This window comes from Pseudonaja textilis, chromosome 1, assembly GCF_049901715.1.
Source record: "Pseudonaja textilis isolate UNSWEBS1 chromosome 1, rPseTex1.2, whole genome shotgun sequence".
Lineage (NCBI taxonomy): Eukaryota > Metazoa > Chordata > Lepidosauria > Squamata > Elapidae > Pseudonaja > Pseudonaja textilis.
Genome location: NC_141990.1, coordinates 284,017,296 through 284,032,019, shown reverse-complemented (window position 1 = coordinate 284,032,019; position 14,724 = coordinate 284,017,296). Strand labels below are relative to the sequence as shown.

The following is a 14,724-nucleotide window of genomic DNA, read 5'->3' as shown; positions in this document are numbered from 1 at the left end:
GTAATTCCAATAAATATTGTGGTTTTTGCTGACATGTTATTAGTCTTCTGAGTAAAAGATTGCTTTGTCCCAATTTTACCAATTATGAGCAATAAGTCTTTGTTTAGCATTATAGCTGTTTCCTAGAAACCCAGGTGCTATGCGCTGTTATGCAACATGAAGAACAGTTTATAGAAAAAAAATGGGGTTGGGGCAGATCATTCAAGAATGCCAACACATTCGCAACCCAAATATCACTAAACACAATAATCCTATTAAAGTACTTATGTAGTTGAAAAACATATTAAATTCATAAGTAATGCAAATTTAGACTCATTTTGAAAATAAGTGAAAACAGCTTGAGGGATAAACCATGAAGAGGAGTTGAAGCTGAAGAGTTATGAAGGCAATGGAAGAAAAGGATGATAAAGACTAGCAGAAGAACAGGTGCAGGATTTAGACGAGTATGGTCACATCACATGCTTTTCTTGTAAATAGCTGCTTATATGGCTTTAAATAAGATTAAATTGCATGGACTGCTATTCTGCTCCTGTCTGCACTGTGACTGTTGTCTTCTAACCATTGCATGTTCTTCCCAAATGCAATTAGAACTGAAGCAGAATGCTTTTTTATGGTGGCTTGCTGAACAATGACTTTACTTGACCCTCATCAATAAGCTGTTGCAGATCTTGGTTGAAAATTACTTTGCATGAGATTGAAACAGCTCCTCTTCCTCTACTTTGTCAAACCCAGCCTACTGAGTGAGAGCAATACAGTTTGCTTTTATTTGGAAAATTCTTTTATGTGGTCAATGCCTTTCAAATCATACATAAAACCAGAAGGGCCACCAAGCACTATGACAGTAGTCTGCTTTAACCTCACTTTGAGCTTAAAGAGTAATACAAATTGCATTCTTTATGTTGAATTGCTGCAAAATTGAGGAACTGTGCATTTTTATCCTCAGTAACTGTGTTTGACATCTTATATAACAATGTATAGAGTCAATAAAAAAACTGGCATTCTTGATGCTCTCTTTGGTAGCTCCTTAATTGGAGTATTATTTTCTGTTTCGCTTCACCCCTACCAACACTGGCAGAGCAAACTATAGTAGATGCACAGGTGGTAGCCTCTCCCTTCACTAACATCGATTATGTTACATAGTTGGGTAATGAAACATACTTCAAGAAACAACCAAACTCAGAGACCCTCAAGGACTCCACAGTTCAGCTCTGAGCAATATATTCTCTTCTATTGATAGCAGTAATTCTCTGATTGAGGGGCTGGAAGAGTATTGTTGCATTAGGGAATAAAAATAGGATTTTAATTTTTGGTGAGAGCTCAGTAATGGCCAAAGGATGATTTGGTATACAAGGTAGTCCTTCACTTACAACTATTGGTTTAGTTGACTGTTCCACAACGTTACAAAGGTACTGCAAAAAGTAACCCGACCATTTTTCACACTTAGGACCATTGCAGTATCCCCATGGTCAAATGATCAAACACTTTACAACTAATTCACATTTATGATGATTGCAGTGTCCTGGGGGTCAAGCAAGGTCGATGGGGAAACCAGATTTACTTCACAACTGTGTTACTAACTTAACTGCAGAGATTCACTTAACAACTGTGGCAAGAAAAGTTGTAAAATGGGTCAAAATTCACTTAAGTGTCTCGCTTAGTAACAGAAAGTTTGGGCTCAATTGTGATCATAAGTCGAGAACTACTTGCATTGTCCAAAACAATTAGATTAATAAAAGCCACATTTTTGCTTTTATACGATTTTGTTTTCTTCAGCGTAAGATATCCTCAGATATGTTGAGTAGAAGTTTAATTAAGGTCTGCTCTACTATCCCCTGTTCCTGAGTCTGATATGGACACCAATGATAGATCCATTTTGAGGCTTCGTAATTGGCTGCATGATAAAAAGTAACAGGCTTCAGTTTCAGGTTGCTGGTTTAATCATTATGGTCAATTTATTCTTGAATCCTAGAGCTTATGCTTCCTTCCCTGAGATACCGGTTTGTGATGACTTTTTTTCCCAATGAAAACCAATTGCATCAAAACAATATCTGAATAATGTATAGTCTTTGTATTATATTATTATTTTTATTATTGCAGAAAATACCCTCAGCAAAAATTTTCCTGTTATCCTCTCAGCATTTCTTCCAATTGTCCCTAGTATAGCTAGTAGCACACACAATGACACATATTTATTTCAAAAAAGTTGGAACATTTCAAAGTTCTTCTGTGATGCTAAATCTTTTTTGTTTCTTTCTCAGCCTGAAATTTTTATCACCAGCAAGTTTCTTTGATATATTTTTTTCAAATAGTGTACTCATTTGGAAGAGTGAAAAGCACAGTTGAGCTGTAATAATACCCCAAAACTGAGGAGAGAGCTGCAACAGACACTAACAAAGTACCGAATAAGTGGTAACTGATTTGAGTAGACAGTGAATAAAGCAGCAAACTATTCAAGTGGTTATAGCTTGCTATGTTCATTTGCCATTTCTGATTGGTGCCATATTGAAATTTGGGAAAAAATATGTGTAAATCATGCTATGTAAACATTGTTCTCTTATCAATTGTATATGAGTGAATTAGTATTGCATAAACATGCTACAGGATATGAGAACTGATTCTACAGTGAACTTAGACAGCCCAGCAAAAACTAATTAGAGAGGAGCTAAAATAGAGCATCCAAGGAGTCAAACTTAATAAGTTTTGTTAAATAAAACCTAGAGATGAAAGTATGTAATTTATATTCAGATTTAAGCTTGAAACTGCATAATCACATTTGTAATTTATTGAAACATTTAATATTATGTTTGTAGCCAGGTTGATTATCGAGCAAAACTATGGGCTTGCAATTTTTGTTATCAGAGAAATCAGGTAAGTCAACGTTTATTTGTCCCAGCTATTCTAATATTTTATTTATTAATTAAACACACAGATATTATAGTGATAGCATGGTAAAAATAAAAAGATGCAAAAATCATTTTGATGTTATGTAGAAATGAATTGGTGTTAAATCTGAAATAGTATAGCAAATGTTGGGTAAATAAATTGTAAATTCTAGAAAAGATGTGTTATTTTCTTCTTCGTTGAAAAAGGATTACATTTTTGACAAGAGATATTGTATTAGTAGTAATTTTTTATATGTCAAATGTAAATTAATCTTTCTGATGATGTATATGGGTAATTTTACTTAATGACCATAATTGGAATAGAATTTCCATCATTAAGTAAAATGATAACTAGGCCAAGCACCATGTAACCACCCTTTAGTGATGGCAGTTCCTATAGTCCCAACCGTGGTTGTTAGGCCAGGACAATGCCATCATTTGGCAAGGATCTCTTGCCTACCATGGTCACTTCCGCTTCAACTGTTCTTATCTCCATCACTGTTGTTTTGGCCACCCTGCATTTTCTGGTCTTATTCCTATTCTCCAGTTGGTTTTCATTATCTTGTTCCTTCTGCTGCTGGCTTGGGATCCAGGCACTGGGCATGGGTAAAGCCCTGCAACAGAGCCTTGCCTGCTGAAGGGAGCTTGCTGAGCTTGTCTGATGGGAACCCAAGGCATGGTTGAGGTGAGGCACGACAAGCTACAGTGAAGGTGGAGGCAATGAGGGAGGTGCTGTTCAAGATGACAGCAATATTGGAGGAAGCTAAAGGCTAGGGACTTCCTGGAGGTGCAGTGTGTGAAGGCACTCCTGGAAACCTGGCCTGCCAGGTTTCAGCAAGAAGTGGAGGCAAGCCTACTGTCAACATAACTTAGGCACAGTCCCTCTGTTTTATCTTGGCGTAGCCTTCCTTCTGCAAAGCCTTGCAAAAGATTAGCAGTTTTCAATGCACTGAAGCCCACAGACCTGTTCTCCCAGGGCACTTCTGACATGTGCCTTGCAGCTGTTGTCCCTCCACTTCCTCTACTTCCTTCCTGCTGTGACCCCGAGCAGCACTTCCTGCACAGTCTCCACCTTCATCTGGGGAGCCACCGCCTCTCCTACATTGCTTAACAATGGAGAGTTCCTCCCTTTGCCATTCTGCTGCCTCTTCCCCATTAGGACCTGACAAGCTCCCTTCAGCTGTCAAGGCTCTGCCATCTGGCTACACTTGCTGTGTATATCCCAGGGCTGCACTCTTGCCCAGTTCCTGCATCCTGGTCCTGCAGGAGGAGGAAGAAGACTACGAAGGTCGACTGGGGGCAGTGGCAGTGCGGGTGGTGGGTGTAGCAGGAGTATGTGGCAAAGAGCAGGTGATGAAAACGGTAGAACCCAACTATTGATCATATGACTGTGTGGGTGCTGCATTGGCCAGAACTCCAAGGAGGGCTGGTTGTAAGTACCATTGTTTAATGACACTCTAAATTTGAATGGTCACTGAATAAACCAAAGAACACAAATAGCAATTTGTTTTTGTTGTCAGCCATTCAGTTATGTCCAATCCTTGGCCAGTTTAATTAATATCAAAATAAATCCAAAAATAAATTGAGGACTGACTTTTCTTATTTTGATGTGCACCTCAGGCTAAAATGATGAATGGTACGTTTGAAAGATTTCAGGTAGAATGATATGGTATTGATATTAAGATGCACAGATAGAAATATGGATAGTAATAACATTCAGAGTGTGATATGTTAGGTTTTTATGAACATTTCTGTCATTTTTCAGTTTCCTCCTACATATGCTGGCATATCTGAGATGAACCAGCCTGCAGAACTTTTACCACAATTTTCTAGTATTGAATATGTTGTACAGGTAAATATTATGATTAAAAATTTAGAGGTGAGTAAGGAGCTAATGAACAATAGTAGAGGGAGAAATTATGATGAGCAGTATGGCAGCATATTATAACAATATGCATTATCGTTTGTTAATATAATTGAATAAATCAAAATTATGCTTTTCACTGTTTGGCATAATTTAATGTGATATAGAAGTGTATGATTTATTTTGTAAAAACAGCATAAATACTTCTCCTATGATAGCATATAGATTCTTGCTCAGCATTATAGATGTTACTTATCACATTTGTTCTTAACACATTGAACAGTATAACAACAAAAACTTGAGTTGCACAGAAATATGCTCCAATTCTACATTTGCAGAACTCAACACTTTGTGAATATTTGTTTACTGTTTAAAAAAAACCGTTACCATGAAAGAAGCATAATTAGCAAGTCCTTGAGAAACTCAGGTACTAAAAGCTTAATGTTAGAAGAAATCAACACTCAATACAGTACAAATTCATTTGTGGAATTATAATCTGGAAATACTTTCCATATTAAACTGGATAGTTCATTGGATAGTTTTTCATCCAATTCATTTTTATTTTGACATTGATGCATACTGCCACTCTAGACTTAATTTGCCATTTGGATTATACATAATTTCCAATGGGAAACACAGATTATTATGGAATTGTAATCATTTTGATATACTTTGTGAGGATCTGTGGTTTGGTAATTAATGTAAAAATAGGTGGGAAAGAGAATTCACTGTTCAGAATTTGTTTTATTTTATTTGGTTATAAATTTTCTAGAATTATTGGGCTTTGTAGTATTCTTACCAAATAGGAGAAAATGATGTGACTTGATCATTACATTTAAAACAATTTTTAGAGAATGAATTATATATTTTATTATTTATACAGATAGTCCTTGACTTCCAATAGTTCATCAAAGTTGCAATGGCAGTGCAAAAAATGACTTAAGACCAATTTTCACACTTACAATCTTTGTAGCATCCCTATGGTCATGTGACAAAAATCCAGATGTTTAGCAACTGGTTCATATTTATTTGCTATGTTCCAGAATCATGTGATCACCTTTTGAGATGCTCTGACAAGTAAAGTCAATGGAGAAACCAGTTTCATTTAATAACCAGAATACTAACAACTTCAGTGATTCACTTAACAACTGTGGCTTGAAAGGTTGTGAAATGGGGCAAAATTAACTTAACAAATGTTTCACTTAGCAACAGAAATTTTGGGCTCAATTGTGGTCATAAGTCGAGGAATACTTGTAGTACATATCAAATACTTCAATGTTTTGAAAGGGATAGCAAGCACTCCAAAATCGGTTTTGGCATTATTGGTCTAATAACATTACTGACAATAATCTATATTACATGCTAATTTGTCATGGTTCTTTTGTGAATTAATATTAATATTACAATGTTTTTCATTTTACTTTAAAGCGTGGACCTCAGATGCCTTTGATATTTCTTTATGTTGTTGATACTTGTATGGAAGATGAAGATTTGCAAGCTTTGAAAGAATCCATGCAAATGTCATTAAGTCTCCTACCTCCTACTGCTTTGGTAGGGCTTATTACTTTTGGGAGAATGGTGCAAGTTCATGAGCTTGGCTGTGAAGGAATTTCCAAAAGTTATGTGTTTAGAGGGACAAAGGATCTATCTGCAAAACAACTTCAGGTAGATATCTGATATTTAATTTGATTACTTATTCTGTGATTGTTGTATCTTGGAAAATAGAAGAAAATGTCTATTGAACAAAGTATTGTAGTTCAGGAGTTAAAAGTGCATTTTCTGATTTTCACCTACTTTTGATTTTAAAAATGTTTAAATGGCATTCTTAAATCTCAGGGGGAATGTTATGAAGTTTGAATTACCTGTCCAGTACTGTCAGTGTACCATATGCAACTTTAAAGTTGCCATAATCTTCCATAATCTTCCACTTTTAAGATTATTAAAAATAGTGGAAAGATGTAATACAAATGTATTAAAAATTCAATAACTTTATACACACATACATGCAGTCTAATACTCATTAAAAATTCAATAACTTTATACACACATACATGCAGTCTAATATTAGCTGGGCCCATAGTCTTCATCTAGTCGAGCTTTCCTCTTCTCAGGAATCCTTTTCCTTTTTCTTCTTGAGACTTGAAAGCTCAGTAATGAGTGAATTGTATAAGCAGATGGGAAGAGAAGCCTTGGACAGGTATGTCAGAAACTCCTGCTCAGACTTGATTTTTAATTATAAGGGGACGCAATAGGATTCAGAAAAGGAAGCCAGATAACTACTTGAAAACGAAAATAAAAAGCTAATCTTATTAATCTATAATAAACTTCAAAGTAGCAAAATAGAGGTATTAGCATATAGCAATGAACTGCTTAGGTAGATAGTTAAGTATTATCCTTAAATAAGGCTAGACTAGATTAATGGAGAGCTAGGAAAATACATTTTTCTTTTTTAATTCAAGCTGTTCCAAGTTGGGTTATGGATGGAAGCTCTCTTAGTCAATAATGCTTGTAGGTTTTTTTTTTAAAAAAAGCTCTGTTGATATAATGAACAGAAGGAATAAACTTGAGGAACAAGAAGAATTGCAACCAAGGCAATGGTCAGATTAAAAAATAAATCTGAATCTGGGGCAGAAATGTAATTTCAGAAAACATCTCCGATATTATCCTCTCTAATTCACATGAAGAAAAAAAGGAGGGAGGAGAAAGCACAAGATTTTGTTACTATAACCTTGTACTAAAACCCTAGTACTGTATTGGCTTGCATGTCTTTGATCCCCAAGTTTGGTCTGTCTTGGAGACCTTCATGAGAAGTAGGGAAGATCATGTCTCAAATTATATTTTGCCACAAACTCAGATTTCTTTTACCTGATCCATGTCTTGATTAAGGTTCTTCCTCTTCTCAAGGTTATTCTTTCTGCCAATTTCATATGGATAGTTGTTATTTTGAATAATTTGCTAAATATATAGCTGTTCTTTTATACACTGTTCACAGGAAATGCTAGGACTTACAAAAATCAATGTATCACAAGTAGGTCGTGGTCCTCAGGTACAACAGCCACCACCATCTAACAGGTATCAATTTTTATTTTAAAATTGTGTACTCTAAATTGCTTTACATGAAGTTCTGCTTTGTCATGTATCTCCATAATTACTCTATTTTATCAGTGCTGAACCCTTATGAATCCGCACCAATCCTTTATTTATTTATTTATTTACTTACTTACTTATTTATTGAGGCTAAGAACCAAAACGATCAGGGTAGGCCATTAACAAAACTGTATTATTTTGGTCTGGTCTGTGTTGGTCTCTTTAATAACTTGGGTTATATCCATTGTTATCATGGTAACTCCTGAGCTGACCCAGTTTCCATGCCATCTGAGAGCAGATTGTGGTCTCCAAGAACTATAAACCTTGGAGACTTTATTGCCAATCTGAAAAAAAATTAGCAACTCAGATAGGAATTTTGTTATGGAGCAGGGAGTCTGGTGTAGCAGCAACAAGCCAATTACTAGAGCCCAGCTTCAACCAGAATGTCTCACATCTGTTCATATATGGAACAGGACAGCTGAAAGTCTTTGAAGCCTCATGGATTACCAATTGTCACTCCAACATGGCACCCCACCTGGGCTTGTGGCTGATGCCAAATTTGACACCCTCCCGTTTGGACCATTCAGATCTTGGTTATGCATGTTAATTCAGCTGCTTCATCCACAACCTTATGGTGGATGTATATAAAATCTTTTAAAAGGAATATGCTAGTAAGATTGTGAGTATGTTTGAGTAGACCTTGGATGTGTTGTTTCTGTAGATTGACTGAATAGCTTTCAGTAGGTATCTTCTTCCAAATGATTAGCATGTTAAATAAAAACAAAATAAATACAGAATGAGAATTTCATCCATTTATGAATTATAATTTTGTTCAATTGTGCAGTATATTACAGTTTTACAAGCTTGATAACTGCAGAATGAATGTTAAATCATGTTTGAGAAATTGAAATTGTAGAACAGTATAGTACATATTTTCCAAAATGAAATCCAAAACATTTTTTTTTGCTAGAACTCCTCTCATTGGCATTAGTCTTTTCTTTTTCTTTGATGCTCTTACTCATTGTTAAAACATTATTTAGAACAGATTTTGGGTGGAGATAGGTGTAGGTAAATGGGAAGAACTCATAGGATGGATTTCTCCTTGTGTAAGGCTGGATTTCACCTCCCAGTTGAAAAAAGAAATTTTTAAATAGTTTCCCTGACAGCAAAACTCTGCTTATTTGTAGATTCTTACAACCAGTGCAGAAAATAGACATGAATCTCACAGATCTCTTGGGTGAACTGCAACGAGATCCTTGGCCTGTTCCCCAGGGGAAAAGACCTTTGCGATCTTCTGGAGTGGCTCTTTCCATAGCTGTAGGACTGCTAGAGGTAACAACTTATCTCTGATATAGGAAAATAATTAAGTTAATGTGAGTTTGATTTAAATTAGAAAGATAACTGTTTTTAAAGATGGTAAATAATTTTCTGAAACATTTTCTTATAAATATCAAATATACTAAAATTTGAGCAATAATTACTTTTTCAACTTTACATATCTAATTTGGACAGCAAGATGGACAGCAAATTTAATAAATAAATAAACAAATATTTCTTATAACATGAATAAACAGTTCTAAATATAAATGGAATGCCTTCAGGAAGCTCATTTGCTGCTTGTATTTATTATCCTGCAGTGTACTTTCCCTAATACTGGTGCTCGCATAATGATGTTTATTGGTGGACCGGCTACCCAGGGGCCTGGGATGGTTGTTGGAGATGAACTTAAGCTCCCTATAAGATCTTGGCATGACATTGAAAAAGATAATGCCAAATATGTTAAAAAAGGTACTAAGGTAAGAGATTCAATAAATGCTACTTTTCATTTATGTTAGCTAAGAAGTGTGTTTGATACATTCCAAAATGATCTGGACTTTAGATTATATATATTTTCCAGAATTAAAATGTTTAGTCTTTCTCAAAATATTCCTTGAAACACTATTACAATTATAGGCTTCAGATGTTTTATTAAAAAATTGAATTAATACTGATGCAAAGTATATCAATTTATAATCAAAATACATTTCATGAGTTGTGTTTGTATAACATGCTTAATAGATATAATTTTGAATATTTTGTTGACATTTTTGTTTATCTTATGTAATCATGAAAAGAAATGCAGCAAGTCATTACTATCAAAATATACTGAGAAGGATTAAAAGGGTGTAAAGCATTGAATCTTCATCTTTTGTCAGAGAGATGAATACTTTGTGTTAATGACTAGCTATAGAAACTCAAGTAATTGGGAAAAATTATATTTTTTGAATAGCATTTTGAAGCTCTTGCAAATCGTGCTGCTACAACAGGTCATGTTATTGACATCTATGCCTGCGCATTAGATCAGACTGGACTTTTGGAGATGAAATGTTGTCCTAATCACACAGGGTATGTAATATATGACAGTATATAATTTACGGAATAAATATTATTTCAATAAACTGTTCAAGAAAAGCATTCACTGTATGTGCCAACTGGACTTGTATATATATGAGCATAAGTAGTTAGTATGCAAGTCAAAACTTTTGATGTTTGTGAATAGACCTCATAAATATGATCCCCCCCATTTACTCAAAGTTAAGTTCTACCATTTAATTCTGGAGCCCTGTTAGGTTAAAATGTGTTCAAATTGCTAAATAGGATCTTTGGGTCGTTCAATCTCATTTGGGACTGTCCATTCTTCTCTCCTCCTAAATATACGTATCAGGCAGACATTACATGTCAATCACATGGCCACAAAGTCTCTGCAACAACAGTAACTTCAGGCATGGTTTGTAAATCCATTTGTTCAGCTCCTTCATAGCTTTGAATGATCACTAAATGAATGGTTGTAAATTCAGTGCTATCTGCAGCTGCTCTTCAAATAGTCCTGCTTGGTGAATTTTATTTCTTCACTAGACAACCAAGGATCCCTTGGGCCATTGTTTCAGAGATGTTTCCCTATTAGAATGCCTTTAACAACAGCAGAACTTCTAATATTTCTGAAAAATCCTTAAAAATTCAGGGAGGTACAGTATTAAGAGGTGTATTTGTCTTGAAAGACCATGTTGAATAGGGTGTCAAACTCAAGACCGGCCCATGGGGCCGGCCTGAAAGTAGCAAAGAACCAGCCGTGGTGCCCCTGGCAGCCAAAATGGGGCATGGGGGGACCAAATGCGCCTCCCCCCATGTCCCATTTTCAGCCTGGACAACTTGCAGCACTCTGCCGGCCAAAACAGGGCATGGAGGCCCGTCCCCACAAGCCCCGTTTTGGTCGGCAGGGTGCTGCAGGAGGTGTCCGTCACATCTCCCCCCCTCCCCCAGCCGGCCCACGTAGAACTACAATGTTGATCTGGCCCTCGAAGAAATCCAGTTTTACACTCCTGGTATAGAAACATCAGGAGTTCACCATAGGAAATGTTTTATGACATTTTGTATTATGTCATAATGCTTTATGATAATTCTATATAATGAACAGTTTTATGAAATTTGTCAAATTTCAATTTCATGGAAATCATGAGTCATGGATTTTGAATGCATTTTGTAATTTAGCTATTCTGTAATTTGAAACACCTTGCTCAAAATTAATTACTCTATGATGCATCATTTCACCCAGTTAAAGGTTATGGGAATCAGAGTTTTTATAGCATATAGATTATGTATGTTTTTAATAAATTATATCTTAAAAAGTCAGTATGTGTAAAGTAAAATGACAAGTGCCACAACGTTTACGTCTGATGGCCACTTTTAAACATTACATTCACAAATATGAAAAATTTGTAAATAAGTATAAAAGGACAGAGGTTTTTCCAGATGCAGATATGTGCATTTGTAGTAGGAGACCAGGTTTCAAAAGCAATAAATGACAATGTAACTGTTCTTTAGGACTGTCCATATCTGTGCCTTATTTTTATTTGTCTTCATTTAGTGGATACATGGTAATGGGAGACTCTTTCAATACATCTTTGTTCAAACAAACATTTCAGCGGGTGTTTACAAAAGATGCACAAGGGCAATTCAAGATGGGATTTGGAGGGACCTTAGAAATCAAGGTAAGAAATGACATTTACTATAAAAAAATAAGGTTCTGGTGTTTTTAACCCATAAAATCTTACTGTGCACTCAGAGGTAAACAGCTTTTGTGGAAAAGATATTGCTAGCAGCAACATTCTGCTTAAATTTTTAAACCTTGGATTAAAGTACTTTATTTCACTGTGAAAATAAACTTTAAATTGAACAGGTTCTTTTCACAATGAAATAAAACACCGACTGATGTCCTTCACTGACTGAAGTTCTTGGGTTAAAGATGCAAAGTAAAGTTTTAACTCTGCAGCTGTGATTCTGCACTCATTGTTTGGCTAAATTATATTACAAGCCTACAAAATAAATGGCTGAATGCATTTTATGTTCCTGTGCAGTTACAGCAAACTCTCTAGTGTATGGGAGTATAATCATAAGTAGAATATTTAGATTCTGTTCACATGATGTACTGAATATTTAATAGAAAACTTTGTCAATGTGAGCATTTTTCCCTATCTGCCATTTCAACATTTGAGCAACAGCATATGAAAACAATGTAATATATATGGTTTATCCATACTTTGCTCGAGTAATGAAATGCTGCTCAAAAAATAAAATAATATTGAAAATGCAATAGCTTTAATAGTAAATGCAGATTTTTCATGCTGAGGGCTTAGTCTAAGTCCTGGATTCTCAGTTTAAAAGCATCTCATCCTGGCAAGCCAGTACCTGTGAGAATTCTATAATCATGGTCTCTATACATCCATAATGTTTTGATATAATGCTGAATTGAATAAGGCTTCAAAGGACAATAGAAATATTCTAATACAGATTCCTACTCCTAGAGATCACCCAACACCTGTAACCTATTACTCCTCTAAAGAAAGATAAATATTCTAAATTTAAAGAAAACTGAGTAATTAGGTCTAATAATATGAGAAAGTGGTGCGTAAACACTAGAAAAAACTTTTAATGAAAAATGTATAGGTTTGAGGAAGAAACAACCATTTGTTTAGCAAAATCATAGATACTATTTTTCAAAGATTGACTGATTCTGCTCCAAATTTATTCTAGAAAGAACAACTACTTAGTTTCACATTTACAGGCTACAGTAAAATTACTAAAGTGAATTTTAACCACCTTTTGTATATTATTGTCTTTTACTTTGAAATCTATGTAGACTTCAAGAGAAATAAAGATATCTGGAGCAATTGGACCCTGTATATCTCTCAATTCTAAGAGCCCTTGTGTATCAGAAAATGTAAGTTATATAAAATGAAAATCAGGTACCATCAATCTATATCATTGCTGTTTTTAACATATGAAATACAATAGACATTTTATTCTTTGTAAAATAACCTAAATAATTCTTTTGTGACTTAGTTACGTGTTTGATTAATCTATGCCATCAAGTCAGTGTCAACTCTTAGTGACCACATAGATTTTCTCCTGGAGGATCTGTTCCCAATCTGGTCCTTCATCTCTTCCAGTGATGCACTCATTGTCACAATAATTGAGTCCCTGCACCTTGCAACTGGTCTTCTTTTCTTTACACCTCCCCAAAATTAAAGATTTCTCCAGAGATACCTTGGTCTTCACATAATGTGTCTGAAGTAGGATAATTTGAACTGGCATTTGTATATTGAGCAAAAATGCTGGGTTTATTTGTTTAATGATTCATTTTTTTTTCATTTTTTTGGCTATTCATGATATTCTAAAGAAGTTATCTTCAACACCAAAGTTTCAAAATATCAATATTCTTTCTATGCTGCTGCTTCAAAGCCCAGCGTTCACTTCTATGTCATAGAATATGGTATCTGAATATCTTTCTTTCATTGCTACTTTAGCAAGTGCCGGTCTGTGACATATTTCTTGATTGCTGATTGTTGCTAACTGATCTTAAAAATTAGAAGTTATTCAGCATTTCAATATCTACACTGTCAATTCTAAGGCTGGTTGCTGTACCTTTTGCCATTAATTTGGTCTTTAATCTTACTCCCATTTTTTCACTGTGCTTTCATTACTAGTGCTTCCAGATCATTTGCACTTTCAACTATCAGAGTAGTATCATTAGAATAGCACAGGCTACTGATTTTCCTCTTTTAATTTTAAAAACACAAATATCTTCTTCCAAACAAGCTTCCCCCAATATATATTCCGCATGTAGGAAGAATATGACAGTTTAGGGAAGTAGTTAAGGTGCTGGCCTAGAAATCAGGAAACACTGAATTTTAGGCCTCCCTTAGTCCTGAAAGCTGAGTCGGTGTCTTTTAGGCCAATCAGTCTCTCAGTCCAATTTGCCTCACAGGGTTGCTGTTGCGGGAAAATAGGAGGAAGGAATATTAGGTATGTTCATTGTCATATACAGTATACATTAAAATTGAAGAATAAAAATATAACAACAATAATAAAGTGCATAGTCTTGGTTTACTCTTTTGCCATCTGTTTCACCAACTTCCTAATCTAGGATTTTTGAATGAGTACAATGAGATGTTCTGGAATAGCCTCTTAATTGTCTGTATAAAATACTACTGATTTTCCTTTTGCTTTCCTTTTTCATGTGAGAGCTTCTGTATTCTCAAAATCTGTTCATAAATGGTGGAAAACTCCAATCTTCCAGAGCAGGGGTGTCAAACGTTATCATGGTGGTGTCACCTGACATATTGGGACTCCCCCCTTCACTAAACTAAGTGGGGGTGTGGCCAGCATGTGATGCATCCCACCCATGGGCCATGAGTTTGACAACCATGTTCTAGAGAAAATTCTGAGGTATCCAGGGAACCATGGTTAAGAAGAAAGCAAATGGTCTGCCCATGTAACTTTGGATTTTGTTTATTATTATTTTTGGATCTGTGCAAGGAACGCCTTGCTAAGTATCAGGATAGATACTCTGTT

General features: G+C 35.3%; 1 protein-coding gene across 1 annotated transcript in view; it reads left to right on the top strand.

Moving 5' to 3' along the window:
* The window catches only part of SEC23A (SEC23 homolog A, COPII component), a 33,982-nt gene that overhangs the window by 6,816 nt on the left and 12,442 nt on the right, over positions 1-14,724 (top strand). The window contains exons 3-11 of the mRNA XM_026711346.2: positions 2,811-2,868; positions 4,648-4,734; positions 6,175-6,411; positions 7,739-7,818; positions 9,021-9,165; positions 9,471-9,629; positions 10,103-10,218; positions 11,738-11,861; positions 13,010-13,090. Of these exons, the coding sequence (XP_026567131.1) occupies positions 2,811-2,868; positions 4,648-4,734; positions 6,175-6,411; positions 7,739-7,818; positions 9,021-9,165; positions 9,471-9,629; positions 10,103-10,218; positions 11,738-11,861; positions 13,010-13,090 (1,087 nt within the window). The remainder of the gene's footprint in view (positions 1-2,810; positions 2,869-4,647; positions 4,735-6,174; positions 6,412-7,738; positions 7,819-9,020; positions 9,166-9,470; positions 9,630-10,102; positions 10,219-11,737; positions 11,862-13,009; positions 13,091-14,724) is intronic.